This window comes from Saccopteryx leptura, chromosome 4, assembly GCF_036850995.1.
Source record: "Saccopteryx leptura isolate mSacLep1 chromosome 4, mSacLep1_pri_phased_curated, whole genome shotgun sequence".
Taxonomy (NCBI): Eukaryota; Metazoa; Chordata; class Mammalia; order Chiroptera; family Emballonuridae; genus Saccopteryx; species Saccopteryx leptura.
This window is the reverse complement of record NC_089506.1, coordinates 120,741,525-120,758,820: the sequence shown is the minus strand read 5'-3', so window position 1 is coordinate 120,758,820 and position 17,296 is coordinate 120,741,525. Positions and strand designations below refer to the sequence as shown.

The 17,296-nt window shown below is 52.4% G+C and overlaps 2 protein-coding genes across 6 annotated transcripts; both read left to right on the top strand.

The window, feature by feature from the left end:
* Positions 1-4,658: 4,658 nt before the first annotated feature.
* Positions 4,659-9,433, top strand: MRPL38 (mitochondrial ribosomal protein L38). Its single transcript, XM_066381247.1, has 9 exons — positions 4,659-4,786; positions 4,924-5,103; positions 6,272-6,406; positions 6,483-6,691; positions 7,170-7,242; positions 7,400-7,445; positions 8,339-8,497; positions 8,743-8,879; positions 9,076-9,433. Exons 1-9 carry the CDS (start codon positions 4,720-4,722, stop codon positions 9,210-9,212), a joined length of 1,143 nt encoding a protein of 380 aa, XP_066237344.1. The 5' UTR covers positions 4,659-4,719; the 3' UTR covers positions 9,213-9,433.
* A 428-nt stretch (positions 9,434-9,861) lies between these two features.
* On the top strand, positions 9,862-16,527 carry TRIM65 (tripartite motif containing 65). 5 transcript variants are annotated; one of them, XM_066381244.1, is made up of 6 exons: positions 9,862-10,441; positions 11,245-11,799; positions 13,756-13,851; positions 14,075-14,308; positions 14,392-14,767; positions 15,294-16,527. In XM_066381244.1, the coding sequence occupies exons 2-6, from the start codon at positions 11,374-11,376 to the stop codon at positions 15,866-15,868; spliced, it is 1,707 nt and encodes a 568-aa protein (XP_066237341.1). In that variant the 5' UTR covers positions 9,862-10,441; positions 11,245-11,373; the 3' UTR covers positions 15,869-16,527. The 5 variants fall into 5 exon arrangements, with proteins under 5 accessions (XP_066237341.1, XP_066237340.1, XP_066237339.1 ...); XM_066381243.1 differs by having other exon boundaries at positions 9,862-10,462; XM_066381245.1 differs by lacking the exon at positions 9,862-10,441 and having other exon boundaries at positions 10,924-11,799; positions 14,392-14,566; positions 14,702-14,767.
* The last annotated feature ends 769 nt before the right edge of the window (positions 16,528-17,296 follow it).

Here is a 17,296-nt window from a genome sequence, read left to right as displayed (position 1 = left end):
AGAATAGCTCTGGTTGCAACAGAGCAACGCCGCAGATGGGCAGAGCATCGCCCCCTGGTAGGCGTGCTGGGTGGATTCTGGTCGGGCATATGGTGGAGTCTGTCTGACTGCCTCCCCGTTTCCAACTTCAGAAAAATACAAAAAAGAAAAAAGAAAATACATTGTGGCTGTGGATGGAGGACCAGAAGAGTCAAGAGGGAGAACAGGCAAGCCATTAGAAGGCTACTTGCAATGGTGCAGGGAAGACTGAGGACAGTGATGCAGTCACAGAAAAGTGACCCCACAAAACCTGGTACCTGACATGGAGGGTCAGTATGGATGGAACAAGGGAAAGATGTGTCGCCTGACCAGGAGGTGGCGCAGTGGATAGAGTGTTGGACTGGGTCATGGAAGACCCAGGTTTGAGACCCTGAGGTTGCCAGCTTGAGCACGGGCTCATCTGGCTTTAGCAAAAAGCTCACCAGCTTAGACCCAAGGTTGCTGGCTCAAGCAAGGGGTTACTCGGTCTGCTGAAGGCCCACGGTCAAGGCACATATGAGAAAGCAATCAATGAACAACTAAGGTGTCGCAACGAAAAACTGATGATTGATGCTTCTCATCTCCCTCCGTTCCTGTCTGTCCCTGTCTATCCCTCTCTGACTCTCTCTCTCTGTCTCTGTAAAAAAAAAAAAAAAAAAAAAAAAAGACACTGGTGGGCCTGACCATGCGGTGGACGCAGTAGATACAGCGTCAGACTGGGATGCAGAGGACCCAGGTTCAAGACCCCGAGGTCGTCAGCTTGAGCGCGGGCTCATCTGGTTTGAGCAAAGTTCACCAGCTTAGACCCAAGCTCGCTGGCTCGAGCAAGGGGTTACTCGGTCTGCTGTAGCCTCATGGTCAAGGCACATATGAGAAAGCAATCAATGAACAACTAAGGTGTCGCAATGAAAAACTGATGATTGATGATTCTTATCTCTCTCCATTCCTGTCTGTCCTTCTCTCTGACTCTCTCTCTGTCTCTGAAGAAAAAAAAAAAAAAAAGACACTGGTGGGCCATCACCTCTCTTTTCACACCTTATTCACATTATTTGCTTCAAGTTGATATATATGAGAAGTCATTCTTGGCCTTTCAAACAGTTATATTATAAATGAACCCCTCTTAGAAGGTTCTAGGATAGAAAGAGAGCAAGCATGTTTCTCAAAAGTAAGGAGTAATGGAGAGATAGATAGATAGATGATAGATAGATAGATAGATAGATAGATAGATAGATAGATAGATAGATAGATGATAGATGATAGATAGATAGAAATATAAGCCACGAGGTTGACCCCCAAGCCTGTGGCTTTACCCCTGGAGGCCTTGTGCTTCTTTGTTTGTGGACTAGCTGGCTAGGGTGAGGTTAGAGGTACATAGAAGAGAATTCAGAAGCAAAAAAGAAAAAAATATAGCAAAGGAGGTCAGATGTAAACATATAAAACCTTAAGAACATCCGAACCCCTGTGCTCAAGCCAGTGACCTTGGGCTCAAGCCAGCAACCTTGGGTTTCAAGCCAGTGACCCTGCACTCTGGCCGGATGAGCCCGTGCTCAAGCCAGCGGCCTCAGGGTTTCGAATGTGGGTCTTTCACGTCCCTAGTCTGACGATCTACCCATTGTGCCACTGCCTGGTCAGGCTGTGTTGCTCTTGAGATTCAAAGCTAACAAGGTAAACTTGTCCTCCTGACCTGATGGACAGTATTAGTCTACCTGCAACCTTCAGTTTGCTGTGTGCAGTTAGCAGGATTTCACAAATTAATGAGAGATGATTCCTCAAGAGCAGGACTAGGTCTTAATGGCCCTAACACATAGTAGGTGTGCACTTATGGGTGAATTGGCAGTAATGGTGAGAGGTTTAGCTCTTTGGCTGCCGTTTATGTAAACCAATTTCAAGGTGTGGTGCTACTTCCTGCTGGATGGAGAGATTCCTTCAGTCCATTTCGGTGTGCATGTGAGAGTCAAGCTTCTGCTAGTACCAAAGCAACTGAGTTGGTTGCCAGCCCTAGCTTGGAACATCAGGAAAAGCTTTCTGGAGGGACTACTTGACTGGGGCTGGGAGGCAGCCAAGCCACAGGGGGAAAGGTGAAGAGTGGAAGGCAGAAGTGATAGCATGTACAAAGGTCCTGTGTCAGGGAGAGCACAGTGCTGAGTAAGTGAAGATAAGATGGTTTGGTGTCACGGAAGCTGGAGTACCAGGACACAGGGACCAGATCACCTGGAGTACCAAGTTTACCTTGTTAGCTTTGGATCTCAAGAGCAACACAGCCTGACCAGGCAGTGGCACAGTGGGTAGATCGTCAGACTAGGGACGTGAAAGACCCACATTCGAAACCCTGAGGCCGCTGGCTTGAGCACGGGCTCATCCGGCCAGAGTGCAGGGTCACTGGCTTGAAACCCAAGGTTGCTGGCTTGAGCCCAAGGTCACTGGCTTGAGCAAGGGGTCACTCATTCTGTTGTAGCCATCCCCCAGGGTCAAGGCACATATAAGAAAGCAGTCGATGAACAACTAAGTTGCTACAACAAAGAATTGATTCTTCTCATCTATCTCCCTTCCTTTCTGTCTCTCTCTGTTCCACTCTGTGTCTCTCTATCTCTGTCACACACACACATACAATGAGCAATACAGCCCTGGCAAAATTTATGCAGACATTGTCTTAACCAGGTGGCTTATGCTGCTGTGTGGATACTAGTAAGTTGGAAGTGAGCAAAAGCTAATACATGTACCAAAGTAAATGCTTTATAATTTTTTTAATCGATTTTAATTATTTTTATTTATTTTATTTTTTTACAGAGACAGAGAGAGAGTCAGAGTGAGGGATAGATAGGGACAGACAGACAGGAACGGAGAGATGAGAAGCATCAATCATTAGTTTTTTCGTTGCACATTGCAACACCTTAGTTGTTCATTGATTGCTTTCTCATATGTGCCTTGACCGCGGGCCTTCAGCAGACCGAGTAACCCCTTGCTGGAGCCAGCGACCTTGGGTCCAAGCTGGTGAATTTTTGCTCAAACCAGATGAGCCCACGCTCAAGCTGGCGACCTCAGGGTCTCGAACCTGGGTCTTCTGCATCCCAGTCTGATGCTCTATCCACTGCGCCACCGCCTGGTCAGGCTTAATCGATTTTAAATAGAGAAGAGGGGAGAGAGAGAGAAACATAGACTTGTTGTTCCACTTACTTATGATTCTTTTATGTGTCCTGACCGGGAATCAAACCCGCAACCTTGGTGTATAAGGACAACACTCTAACCAACTCAGCTACTCAGCCAGGGCAGTTAAGTGCGTACATGTTAGTTTAATCTTAACAACCCTGAGGTAGGTACTATGATTATCTGATTTTGTCCCAAATGAGGCAAATGAATGGGTGTGATGAAGGTCACAATCTAGAATTGCATTTTAAATTTTTTTATTTATTAACTTTTTTTTTTTCTTTTACAGAGACAGAGAGAGAGTCAGAGAGAGGGATAGACAGGGACAGACAGGAACAGAGAGATGAGAAGCATCAATCATTAGTTTTTCGTTGCGCATTGCAACACCTTAGTTGTTCATTGATTGCTTTCTCACATGTGCCTTGACCGTGGGCCTTCAGCAGACCGAGTAACCCCTTGCTTGAGCCAGCGACCCTGGGTCCAAGCTGGTGAGTTTTGCTCAAACCAGATGAGCCCGCGCTCAAGCTGGCGACCTCGGGGTCTCGAACCTGGGTCCTCGGGATCCCAGTCCGACGCTCTGTCCACTGCGCCACCACCTGGTCAGGTTATTTATTAATTTTGGAGAAAAAGGAAGGGGGGAGGGGAACATTGGTTTGTCCCTGTGATCTGACTGAGGATGGAACCAGTAACCTCTGTGCTTTGTGTGGACGCTCTAACAACTGAGCTATCAGGCCAGGGCACAGTCTAGAATTTGAGCCCAAGGAGCCTGACTGCAGAATCCGTGCTCTCACCCCCTGCCCTGCCAGGGCCGCTGCACCACTGGGGGCACAGGACGCTGCTTTCTGGGATTGGGTCGAGCCTCACTGGAACCCCACAAAGCGACGACCTTCGCGCATCTGGGCAGCTGCCTGGCCCGGCCTACCGCCCCCGGCCTGTGCCACCCCTGGTGGCATGCCGCAGGCAGGAGCCTGGACTGCTCGCAGTTCCGCCCAGTCATCCACTGGGAACTTCAGGACCCCCTCGGGTAGAAAGGACTTCAGGCTCCCGGGAAGGAGGAATCTAGGGCAGGGGTCCCCAAACTACGGCCCGTGGGCCACATGCGGCCCCCTGAGGCCATTTATCCGGCCCCCACCGCACTTCTGGAAGGGGCACCTGTTTCATTGGTGGTCAGTGAGAGGAGCATAGTTCTCATTGAAATACTGGTCAGTTTGTTGATTTAAATTTACTTGTTCTTTATTTTAAATATTGTATTTGTTCCCGTTTTGGTTTTTTACTTAAAAATAAGATGTACAGTGTGCATAGGGATTTGTTCATAGTTTTTTTTATACTCCGGCCCTCCAACGGTCTGAGGGACAGAGAACTGGCCCCCTATGTAAAAAGTTTGGAGACCCCCGATCTAGGGTCTGGGCAGGGACGTTGCTCCTAGGTCGGGGACCCGGAGGCGGGGCCTAGCAGACGGGGCGCGGGCCTTGTAGGCGGGGCGCGGGCCTTGTGGGCGGGGCCTCCGCGCCGCACTCAGAAACTAGTCCCGCCCGCCTCTGCCCGACCTGAAGCAAGATGGCGGCGCCCTGGTGGCGAACCTTGCTGGGCGGAAGTGTGGGGTGGCGAGGCTTCAGCACATCGGGTGAGGGGATAGGGGTGTGGGGCTTTCACAGGTTCCCATTTAGCCCAAACTCTGGGGCTCGAGCCACTCCCCGCTTCGGCCTCTGCGGGGCTGGGCCGTAGCTCGAGCCCGCCTGACGTCCTGCTCTCTGCCCGCAGCCGCGCTGAGCCGCCGGACCCCACCTCTGGGGCCAATGCCCAACGAGGACATCGATGTGAGCAACTTGGATCGGCTGGAGAAATACCGCAGCTTCGACCGCTACCGGCGCCGGGCGGAGCAGGAAGCACGGGCCCCGCACTGGTGGCGGAGCTACCGGGAACATTTTGGGGAGGAGTCAGGTGCGGGGCGACCGGAGAAAGGGGCTGTGGGCGCCAGACTCAAGACTCGGGGGCCCCACCGGCATCCTCCTTGAGCATTGCGGGATGGGGCCAGCCTGTATCTCCGTTGGCGGTTTTGTCCAGCCACGACTTTTCACACCTGTTGGCCCGCCCCACTGCTTGGAAAATTCTGTCCCCCACTATTGGAATTCCACCGTAGCTATTTCTACCCCTAAAATACGTGTTCGTCCTCCCCACCCCGCCATTCCGAGTTAGGACGCCGCTCTGTGCTCCTAAAATGCTCAATATGTAACCCAGGCCACACTGTATCCTTACTTTTCGCTGTCTCCCTCCCAGATTGTGAGCTCCCTAAGGACAGGGATCCAGCCTGTCTTAACCATCTTTGGATCCTTGCATCCACATAGTGTGCAATACTTTGGTGCATAAACTTGAAAGCCCTGAGCAAGGTGACTCGGGAACTCTGCCCTTGAGCAACTTCCATGTGCATCTTTTTGGAAAGCATTTACAGAGGCAGTGTTTATGGTGCTTAAGGTGCCAGGCATGGAATCTGTACAGACTGATTCAACCCAAGTCAACTTCTTACAAGTGACTTCCCTGAGCTTCAGTTTCTTCAACTAAAAAATCAAATAATTGTATCACAGAATTATGAGGATTAAAGGACACAGTCCATTGGAATTCCTAGATTAATCCATTCTTAATAAGGGTTTAGTGTGTCTTAATTATTGTTATTGTGTAATGTAAATGGAAAAAAGGTATTGGGTTAAAAGTTATCTACTCAGAATGTGTTCTGGGACCAGCAACAAGGGCATTACTTAGGAGCTTGTTAGAAATGCGATTTCAGGCCCCACTCTGACCTGCTGAATCAGAATAAAATTTGTTAAATTTCCCAGGTGACTTGTATGGTTTGTGTGAGAAGTGTTTCAAGTCCTTCTAGCTTCAGGTCTTCTACTGAGGACACAGGTGTGTGTCTAGACACCTGTGAACAGGCTTGATGGTGATCCCAACTATAATTGGGATCCTGTTCAGGTCTTTGGAGCAGACTACACAGTTTCATGAATTAAAAGGAAAGCTTTAGCAGCAGAGCTTGGGCAAGTGAGAGGACTAGGTAAGGACCCGGGGCTTTACCAATAATTGATCCCACTTCCTCCAGCACATCTTTCCTCCCTAGATCCCAAAGACAAAATTGACATTGGGCTGCCTCCACCAAAGGTCTGTCGGACTCAACAGCTCCTGGAGCGGAAAGGGGTCCTCCGGGAGCTGCGGGCCAATGTGGAGGAGGAGCAAGCTGCCCGCCTCCGCACAGGTAAGCCCACACAGGAGAGAGGGCTCTGGTGTGTCCCTGCCCCCTCCATGTTCCAACTGGCCTTTTTCCTTCCCAGTGCGCATCCCACTGGAGGCTGTGCGAGCTGAATGGGAGAGGACCTGTGGCCCCTACCACAAGCAGCGTCTGGCAGAGTACTACGGCCTCTACCGAGATCTGTTCCAGGGTGCCACCTTCGTGCCCCGCGTTCCCCTGCATGTGGCCTACTCAGTGGGTGAGGATGATTTGATGCCTGTGTACCATGGCAATGAAGTCACTCCAACTGAGGTAACTGCTAGCTGTGCCCCTTCCTGCCTCTACCCAGACACATCCCACTGTAGGATCACAAACAATTCCTTTTGATAGCATTTATAGAGGTGGTTTTTATGGTGATTAAGGGCACACGCATGGCCTCAACATGATCTGATTTTTTTGCCTCTTTTTGATTTTCTAGTAAACAGCAATGTTAGTTACAAAAATAAAATGAAAGAAAAAACTCTTTTTTGACTGGCCCACTGTCTTCAGAGTGCTCTTCCAGCCCTGTTCATTGACATGTGGGCCTTCTTGTGGTTCAGATCTCTGGATAGGCAACTCTGCGCGGTTCCTTCGACTGCCTCTAGAGGGGCTGTGAAGGGTGTTTGGATCAGAGTGGGCTTTCCTTTTGCCAAGGCTCCCTCGGACTCCTGCTTTCCAGATACAAGGACTTTTTATAACAGCTTGTCTGTCCCTAGTGGGGGTGATAGCTCCCTCATTCTTTCCCCATCAGGCTGCCCAGGTCCCAGAGGTGACATATGAGGCAGACGAAAGCTCCATGTGGACATTGCTGCTCACCAACTTGGGTAGGTGTCTAGGGCACACTGGGCCTCTCTGCTCCCCTCACTTCCCATGAGCCAGGGCCTTGGGGAGCTGGGAGAGGGGCCAGGTGGAGAACTCCAGCCCAGCTCTTTCCATGGGAGGGGGTGGCAGGGCCCTCTCAATGGGTCTGTTTTTGTGTAGATGGACACCTGGTGGAGCCAGATGCTGAGTATGTCCATTGGCTGGTGTGAGTACCTAGGGTGGGGTTGGGCTTGGGGAGGAGGCCCTGGCATCCTGGGAAGAGCTGTACCTAAATTCAGTCTTGGCTTCACCGTAGATTAACAGTGGGAGTTTGGATCAGCCCCTCCCCCCCAGGGGTGGCCTCTTATATCTGTTTCCTGAGTGTCAGTGACTGAAGACAGGCACAGAAGAAAGGCAGGCAGCGGACCCTGGCTGATCCCACCGGCTTCTTTGTCTCCCTGAGCTCATTTCCTCCCCTGTAAATCTAGGACGATGCCTCCACATTCCTTAGCTACCCTTAGGGGCTCTGGATAGTCTGGCAGCTGTGACATGTTCAGGTTGGCCTGCCTTTTGTTTTCTCAGTGGCTTTTGGCTTTGAGCATCAGGCCAGGGGACAAAAGTTAGGCAGGTGACCCCAGCTTTGGGACTTCTGGGTAATCAAGGCCAGTGACTGGGAGGCTGGTTTCTGTCATTTTTATTCAACTGCAGTTACCAGCCTGTGCAGCAGGACCCTCTGGGGCTGCCTCTCCAGGTAGGTACAATGCCCATCCCAGTACCGAGCTGGGCAGGCACTCTGACAAACCCAGAACTTCAGGAAACAGAGAGAAGCAGCTCAGAGGTTGCGTGGTCTCCAGCTAGAATGGCCATGGCAGCACCAGTGGGTCCCCAGCAAACAGGTTGCTTGGCTCTGCACTTACCCTGACTGCCTTTGGGACCCGCATCTTCCACCTCTGAGCTCCAAAAGTTCACAGAGCTCTGCCTCCTACGTGATTAAATTATACAGATCCTTAAGGATCTGTGTCCTTCGGAAATTGTTTCAGCCTCCAGGGAGTACATTGGTGGGGATCCTGCTGCCACTCTGTCCAGTGGCCATTAATGGATTGCTTTTCCTCCTACCAGAACCAACATCCCAGGCAACAGGATGGCTGAAGGACAGGAGACGTGTCCCTACCTCCCCCCATTCCCTGCTCGGGGCTCTGGCTTCCATCGCTTTGCCTTCCTGCTCTTCAAGCAGAACAAGCTAATCGACTTCTCTGGGGATACCCGGCCCTCACCCTGGTAATCTACACCCCACACACACATGCCCTCCATACTCTCCTACCCCTGGCCTCAGGCCAGCTTGCCAACAATGGTCAGTCTTGCTTAGTTCTCCTTGCCTTTCTTAACTCAGGCCATGAAATGGGTGGACAGTAGTGCTAGGCAGGCCCTAAGGGGCTTCTCGGGATTGCCTGTGGGACCAAAGGGGGTGTGGGGCTCTGCTGTCCCCTTCCCCTTCCTGCTCTTAAATCTCCCCATCTTTATAGCTACCAGCTTGGCCAACGGACCTTCCACACTTTTGATTTCTATAAGAAACACCAGGAAGCCATGACTCCTGCTGGTCTGGCCTTCTTCCAGTGTCGCTGGGATGACTCGGTTACCCACACCTTTCACCAGCTTTTAGGTAAGGGTACAGTGGGCTGGAGGAGGCAGGTGGTTGGCCTGAGCTTATAGACCTGTCCTGACCTAACAGGCAGTTCTCTGTGGTCATGGGGAGTCAGCCATTCCTCAGGTGAGCTGACTGGTTAGTCTGAGCCTAGAGACAAAGCAGAGGGGCTCAGGCCAGCAGCTCCCCACACCCACACCCCTCCCTCTTATAGACATGCGGGAGCCGGTATTTGAGTTTGTGCGGCCACCCCCTTATCACCCCAAGCAGAAGTGCTTCCCCCACCGGCAGCCCCTGCGCTACTTGGACCGGTACAGAGACAGTCACGAACCCACCTATGGCATCTACTGAGTGGCCAGACTGCTATCCACCTCAGAGTAGACTGGGCCTCTCATGCTCCACAGGCAGGAACCACAATACACAGCTCCAGAGGGCCAAGCTGGGGGGTTTTAGGCCCTGTCTGAGGCAGTCCCTCTGTGGCCCTCCCAGCAGACCCAGGACCTGGGACTGAAGAGGCTCCCTTCAGGGGTGGTGGCAGGGGGTGGGTGTGTGAATAAAGATGATTTCTGTTATAGCTTGTCTGGGTCTGTGTTCCGGGAGCTACCAGACACGCCCCTACCACACACCCCTGCCCCAGTGCAGTTGTTGTATTGCTTCATGGGTGGAAAGAGGCCCTGTGACCCAGTGGCTGAAGACAGATCCAGAAGGAAAGTAGACCTTGGGCTGTGGCCACTCCAAGAGGCCTCTGGGAAGAGATCTGACAGCCTAAGCATTGAATCCTGCTCAGCTCTTCACAGCATGGTGCAGGCTCCTTGCCTGTCAGGCCGGTCACCACAGGTCTGAGGCCTCGGGCACACACACCCTTGCTGGGGACCGAGAAAGCCCCTGTGCCCTCCCTGGGCAGTTAGGATATTTCTTCCCTCTAAAGAAAAAGACAGCCTAGTAGTCAAACAAGAGATCTGTGTACTTTTCCAGGAAAAGAAGCTTCACATATTTATTTATAACACAAGATGCGATGCTGCATTTCAGTGAGGGTGTCCTGCCTCTAAATTAGGCTGGCTTTGTCAGAAAAGAGTTAACCATCCTCTGGCTGGTTCTGGCCTACCACACACTGCCCCAGAGCAGGGGGTTAGCAATCAGAAGCCCTATCTGCACAGCTGCAGGCAAGCTAGCACTCTAAAAAGTGAGGTTCTATCCCTGGCCGAGTAGCATCCTGTTGACACACCAAGGTTGCAGGTTCGATCCCCAGTCAGCACATACAGGAGTAGACCAGTGAATGCGTAAATAAGTGAGGTTCCAGAACAACCAAGAGCAGCGGAGCCCATACAGAGTGGGATTCCAAGTGCAGTTAAAGAGTGCTTTTGGTTTCCATTAAAGCAGGTATAAAAACACTGGGTTGGTCTGTCTCTTGGTAACCAGAAATTTCCACCTTATTGTTTACCTGTAGCCTAGAGAAGGGAGACAATATTGATTTGGTAAATGCCTGGAGACAACTTAAGGAAAAAGTGCAGCAGAGCCCATTGGGTCAGGAGAGAGCATTTAATGGGCATTACCTGTGTGTCCCCTGCTCTTACTGCCAGGTACCCCCTACTCTCTGGGAGGTAGGTGAGAGTGGTATTAAATTTTCAGATGGCCCTGGCCGGTTGGCTCAGTGGTAGAGCGTCGGCCTGGCGTGCAGGAGTCCCGGGTTTGATTCCCGGCCAGGGCACACGGGAGAAGCGCCCATCTGCTTCTCCACCCCTCCCCCTCTCCTTCCTCTCTGTCTCTCTCTTCCCCTCCCGCAGCCGAGGCTCCATTGGAGCAAAGATGGCCCCGGCGCTGGGGATGGCTCCTTAGCCTCTGCCCCAGGCGCTAGAGTGGCTCTGGTCACAACAGAACGACGCCCCCTGGTGGGCAGAGCGTCGCCCCCTGGTGGGCATGCTGGGTGGATCCCGGTCGGGCGCATGCGGGAGTCTGTCTGACTGTCTCTCCCCGTTTCCAGCTTCAGAAAAATACAAAAGAAAAAAGAAAAAAGAAAAAAAAATTTTTTCAGATGAAGGGCCCAGAAGAGGTTTGGTGATGCCCCTCAGCCAGGAAGCTAGAGACTCATGGGTTCTTGTCTCTAGTGGCTGGGACCGTATCCCTTGCTCTGTAGCTGCTGGACTGAGGGTCTGGGGAAGTGGGGTGGAGGTCCCAGGGTGGGACCAGAAAGAACTAGACTCCAATTCCCAGCTTGGGGTGGCAGGCAGGCAGTTATGCCTCTGAGCCTAGATGGAGACGGGAGGCCGTGGGCCGAGTGTGGGTTGGAGTCGCAGAGCTAGACTGGGTACGCTGAAGCTGGCGGGCACTAGGAGTGGCGGCGGCTGGTCCGGGTCTTCTGAAAAAGGTTGTCACTTCTCCCTAGGCTGGTCTTTGCTTCTCCCCGTCGCACTTGCAGGGCTCGCGGTCCCTTTAAGAGGCCCGGACTTTCCCCGGTGTGGCTCGGGGACTTACCCTCCCCCCCTTCCCGGTCGCCACCGCCGCTAATGCCGCCATGGCCAAGCAGCCGCTGGCGGACAAGCTGATGTGTGCCATTTGCCTGGGGCTCTACCTGGACCCTGTGACACTGCCCTGCGGCCACAGCTTCTGCGGGACCTGCATCCGGAACTGGTTGAGCACTCGCGTAAAGGAGTGCCCCGAGTGCCGGGAGGCCTTCCCCGACGCCGCCGAGCTGCGCCGCAACGTGGCACTCAGCGCCGTGCTCGAGGTGGTGCGCGCCGGGCCCTATCCAGCGCAGGGCCCCACCTCGGCCCCCCACACGGACCCCGGCTCAGACCACGGTGCGCGCTGCCCCCTTCACGGGCAGCCGCTCGAGTTCTTCTGCCGCACCGAGGGCCGCTGCGTGTGCATCGAGTGCACAATGAGCGAGTGTCGCCTCCACGAGCGGGTGCCGCTGGACGCGGAGCGACAGGAGCGCGAGGTGACACGCTGGGGTGCCCCGCCCTGCTCTCTGTGCTTGGGCAGCCTCAGCAGTAGGTAGCTTTGGGGTGTTTTATTCCAAGGTAGTGGGTCAGAAAACAGACTTAGGTCTGACCAGGTGGTGGCGCAGTGGATAGGCCCTCGACCTGGGACGTTGAGGAGCCAGGCTGAAACCTCAAGGTCGCTGGCCCCTGTTTAAGCGTGGGCTCACCAGCTTGAGTGCAAGGGCTCTGGCTTGAGCATCGGATCCTAGACGTGACTCCATGGTCCCTGGCTTTCTGTGGGGCATGCATTGCATGAATCTGTTCTGGGAAGAATCTGGTGACTCCAGGAAAGTCTGCCCTCTCACTTCCTACTGGAAACCTGGACAAAGGCAGAACTTAGGAAGATATGATGATTTTGGCCAAACTCAATGTCTTTCACCCATTTCTTCATCTGGAAGTGGGGATAACCATCCATACCTCAGAGTTTTGCTGGTGAGATAGGAGGAAGGGAGTGAGAATTTTTCCTGCTCCCAGGAGACTGCATCCTCCACGGCAGGGGTTGGGAACCTTTTTGGCTGAGAGAGCCATAAACGCCATGTATTTTAAAATGTAATTTCGTGAGAGCGTTAGGCATTATCCAATAAAAATTTGGTGTTGTCCTGAAGGACAGCTGTGATTGGCTCCAGCCACCCGCAACCATGAACATGAGCGGTAGGAAATGAATGGATTGTAATATATGAGAATGTTTTATATTTTTAACGTTATTATTATTTTTTATTAAAGACCTGTCTGTAAGCCAGATGCAGCCATCAAAAGAGCCACATCTGGCTCGCGAGCCATAGGTTCCCAACCCCTGCTCTACGGGAACAAGAGGGACCATAACCAAATAAGAGCGCCCTCTTCCCCTCATGCCCAAAGCTTGGCTCAGCACCCGCCAGGCATTTGGAAGAGCCCATCTTTATATATGCACTTGTAAGCCCAGTAGTTGCAGCCTCCATCACAGCCACCTGGCCCGTGCAGGTTCCCATTTGATTCAGATAGATCGTAATGAAACAACGGAGCCAAGAGCTGGTGGGCCATTAGCTTTAATCCTAGCTTGCTCCTGGCAAGCAAGTAAATACACACCAAGAAAACACTTCCCTTTCCATTCAGGGCTCCCAAAGCCACTGACTCATCTGAGTTTTCCTAAAATTAAAGGCCCTCACCAGTGGAGCTTACAAAGCCCCTCACCTCTGTTCCCCTTCAGCACACCTCCATCTTGCTTTCTCTCCAACTACCATGTGACCTCTCTGCCTACAACAACATGGTCTCCTTCCAAAGTGGCCTCCTAGCTCCTCCTTTTAAAACTTTTCCAGTGGATAATCCCTCCTCCAGCAATATTAGCATAACCAAGACCCTTCCCAAGCATGAAGGTAATTAGCCGTATCACCTGGGTGGCAGCCATTCACGTGGGAAGCGCCATTTTTAACAATAAGTGAGCAAACCCCCAAAAAACAGATTTCACAAACTTATTTGCCCAACAGCACTGCCCTGCCTACTCATCAAACAACTTTGGTCCTTTGAACCATCACCCCTTCCTGGCTAAGCCACCTAGGCCAGAAGTGTTGCTCCCATTTATTGTGTAGGGGGATTGGGGGATTATAGCCCAGAGTGGGTGATCTGCCCTAGGTTGCTCAGACTGCAAGAGGGACTGGTGGTCAAGTCTTCAACCCAAGGCTTCTGCTCTGCCTATGCACCACCCTATTCTGGGGGGGGGGTGTCTAGGCCTCCCTGGAACTCTGACCCAAATCTCCTGGGGATTAGACCAAGGCCAGTCCTCTCTGTGTTGGCCCACTAGTCAGCCTTGCCAGGGATGGCACAAGAAGGAGGTGCCTAGCATCTCTAGGTATTTGTTGATTGACTGAGGGGGGACTTCACAGCCAATCCTGACCCCCTCTTGTCACTTGTCCCCTGTCCCTTGGTGGGCACCACAGGCCCAGCTGAGAACCATACTGGAAGTCACCCGGCAGCAGGCCACCCAGGCTGAGAGCCAGCTACAGGAGCTGCAGCAGCAAAGCAGCCAGATCCAGGTATAAGCCTGTTTATCTCACTCCACCAGCCACCAGCTGGTCCCTGCTAGTTTGAAAATGCATCCTAGCATCTGAGAGTGACGAGCTGAACAGGAGGAAGAGGTTCCAGGGACCTCTACTCCCCATATCCACACCCCTCAGCCCAGTGGGCAGCTGTGGCCTTGACCTGCCTTGGTGTAGGGCAGGGCCCTGGCCACCCTGGGCTCCTCCTGTGCCCATCCAGAGGTCGGCCTGTATCCTGGCTTCTATGGTCTCTGGCAAGTTCAGCTGCCTGCTGCAGGCCCTGGAGAGGCGTCAGGTCTTGGCACTGAAGGACATCGAGGTGGCCAAAACACAGGCTCTGGCACAGGCCCAAAAGGAGGAGCAGCGACTACGGGGCCACCTGGAGGTAGTGGCTTGCTCTGACCGCAAGATCCAGGACCTCCTGGAGCAGTCGGATGACAGAACCTTTCTCCAGGTACCAGGGCAAAGGCAACAGGTTAGGGGACCGGTGGGCCTGCCCCTTGCACCTGGGCTTACTGCCACTGTCCTGGGACTCAGGAATCACAGCTGCTGGTGCCTCCAGGGCCTCTCGGGCCACTGACTCCTCTGCAGTGGGATGAAGATCAGCAGTTTGATGGGCTGAAGGAGATTCTGAGCCAGCTTTGTGGCCTCCTCCTGGATAAGGGGGACCCCTGTGGGGTACCAGCTAAGGCTGATGACTTGGGTCCCATGGGTAAAGCTGACCTCAGATCTCTCCCTATCCCTCTGGGCCCAGCTTTTCCTCCATTGGGAGTGGGTGTGGAGTCAGGGTGCAGCCCCACATGCGCTCCCCTCCCCATCACTCCCCTAACACTGCTTTGCCCCCTAGAGGCCCGAAGTACTCTGGCATCGGTCCCAAGCCCGGTTTGTCAGCTGAGGAGGAAACTCTGGCAGAGTAAGGAAGCCTAGTGCATGTATGTGCGCACTTGTGTGTGTGTAGTGCATTGTGCACACATGTTACATGTATGTACACACGTGCACTTGTGAGTATGTGTCTGGCATGTGCTGACTATCCTGTCCATGCACTTCCCTGGGTCTTGCTTCACCCTCCTACACACCTGTTGCATGCACACCTTTTACTTGTGAAGCCAGTAAGTAGGGTATACGTATAAGGAGTTCCTAGTTACAGAAATCTGGGATCAGTCACGATTCTTCCACTACTATCAAGTTAGGTTACCTTTGTGGGCCTCAGTTTTCTCATCTGTGAAGTGAGGCTAACAGAAGGTTTCACCTCAGAGGTTGCTGCAGGATTGAATGCCGTGATGACGCCCAGCGCCGTCACCTGCATGCAGTGTGCTGCCTGGCAGCTATTAGTGTTCTGGCAATGGAGCTTCTGTTGCTATCTCTCTCCTCTGGGGACAGGAGGATACATGTGCACAGGCAACCTGCCTGCTCACCTTCAGTCCATCTCTCCCCAACAGATTATCGCAATCTGACCTTTGACCCAGAGAGCGCCAACCGCCACCTTTACCTGTCTCAGCAGGACCAACAGGTTAAGCACTGTCGAAAGCCCCGGGGCCCAGCTGAGCCAGGCAGCTTTGAGCTCTGGCAGGTTCAGTGCACCCAGAGCTTCCATTCTGGGCGGCACTACTGGGAGGTACACACATCTAACCACTCAGTGACACTGGGTGTTGCCTACCGGGAACTGACACGGCACAAGCAGGGGCCCCACACAGATAACATCGGCCGTGGGCCCAGCTCGTGGGGGCTCTGCATTCAGGAGGATAGTGCCCAGGCCTGGCACAATGGGGAGGCCCAGCACCTCCCAGGGGTGTCGGGGAAGATACTGGGCATGGATTTGGACTTGGGCTCTGGCTGCCTCACGTTCTACAGCCTGGAGCCCAAAGTTCAATGCCTGTGTACTTTCCATGCCATCTTCACCCGGCCCCTCTATCCTGTCTTCTGGCTCCTTGAGGGTAGGACCCTGACCCTGTGCCATCGGCCTGAGGCCAAGCTCCCTCCAGGGCTCCAGGAAGAGGCCTCAGGGCTCAGCTGAGGAAGGCACAGGATGGAACTCTGAGCTGGGAACAGGTGCCATCATGCCTGTGTGCCCAAGAGCTTCTCCAGCCCCTCTGGCCTGGGGACCTGAGGCCACAGCTCTCATGGGACCAGCTATTGGCTAAGAGATGAACTCAGGACCAGGCTGGGCCACTTGCAGGGATGGGTGACCCCTCCCAAACTGGAGTTGACTTTTCCAGCCTCTTTGAATGGGACTGGGACTAGGAAAGGAGGAAAATGAGAGGCCCCTGCCCCAGGCAGAGCCCAATTGTAGGTACTACCTGGATCTCAGAGGCTAGGGTAGCAGCCAGGGGCTCCTGGTCCTACAGGACAGCTGGTACAGCACAGTACATGCCACAGACCATGGCAAAATAGCATATTCGTCAGTTTCAGTGTACCTCCCACCAAGACATTGTAGACCAGGGGAGCATCAGCTTTCTCTAGAGAAAGAGAAGTGCTTTTTACCTCCTCCTTTCCTGTTTCTATCTCTTTTTTTTTCCTTAACATTTTGATATATTTTAGTCTCTTTTATTTTGTACATCCTTGTGATTGTGTTCCATAAAAATTGTGTTTTCTGTATTTTTATTTAACAGGCATTTTTCACATTATAAAAATTGTTTCTGGAATGATTACTATATAAAAAGTCATTCTAATGACTATCAAGACTTATTTAGGGCCACTTAACTATGTTTTGCCTGAATAGTCAGGTTTTTTATTCTTCCCTCAAAGATCTCTGTTGTGGGTGTTGATAGTCCTATTTTCTGCTGCTTTACTTAATATATAGTGTTTCCTTTATCCCTCCTACCTCAATGCCCCACTCATATTTCAGGCTGGGACCTACTTCTAATTTAGAGCTCTCTTTCCTCCTTTTGCCAACTTGTATTATGAATTTACCTTTGCCACCCAGCTTAGTGTATCCCAAGGTTCTCTTTACCAGGCCACAGTCACAGAGCTCCAGGGAAAAGCAACCTGGTCTCAACTCTCCAGGCAGAGAACAGAAGCTCCATATCCACGCATGCTGCAAATGGCTTTTTCCAGTCTACCTGAATCATTACCAGCTAGAAGCAGCGGTCATTGGGACTTGGACATGAGCTGCAAAGTATAGAATGGTGACAGCAATTCCAGTGCCATGCGGACTTTTCCTGTGGGGAACTTTCCTGGACTCCTGCACCCTGTGACAGCTCCTAACAGACTGAACTGTGGTTGGGTTGCATTTTTCAGGGATTTGGCATGGTGATGGGGCCAACTTGGACTTGGTGAACATGTTAAGGACACTACTCTTTTAGGGATTCTTGCTGTATTGGCCAAGAGTTTGCTTAAAGGCTTTTAATCACTAAAAAAAATAGAGGACTGGATGAAGAAGATGGGGCACATATACACCATGGTATACTATTCAGCTAGGAGAAATGATGACATCGGATCACTT

Excerpts from the sequence above, each read along its gene's own strand:
- MRPL38 (XM_066381247.1), top strand. The coding sequence starts at position 4,720 with ATGGCGGCGCCCTGGTGGCGAACCTTGCTGGGCGGAAGTGTGGGGTGG. Across the intron at positions 6,407-6,482 it reads AGCTGCCCGCCTCCGCACAG|TGCGCATCCCACTGGAGGCT; the intron begins GTAAGCCCACAC and ends TTTCCTTCCCAG. Across the intron at positions 8,498-8,742 it reads GATACCCGGCCCTCACCCTG|CTACCAGCTTGGCCAACGGA; the intron begins GTAATCTACACC and ends CCATCTTTATAG.
- TRIM65 (XM_066381244.1), top strand. The coding sequence starts at position 11,374 with ATGGCCAAGCAGCCGCTGGCGGACAAGCTGATGTGTGCCATTTGCCTG. Across the intron at positions 13,852-14,074 it reads AGCAAAGCAGCCAGATCCAG|AGGTCGGCCTGTATCCTGGC; the intron begins GTATAAGCCTGT and ends GTGCCCATCCAG. Across the intron at positions 14,309-14,391 it reads ATGACAGAACCTTTCTCCAG|GAATCACAGCTGCTGGTGCC; the intron begins GTACCAGGGCAA and ends CCTGGGACTCAG.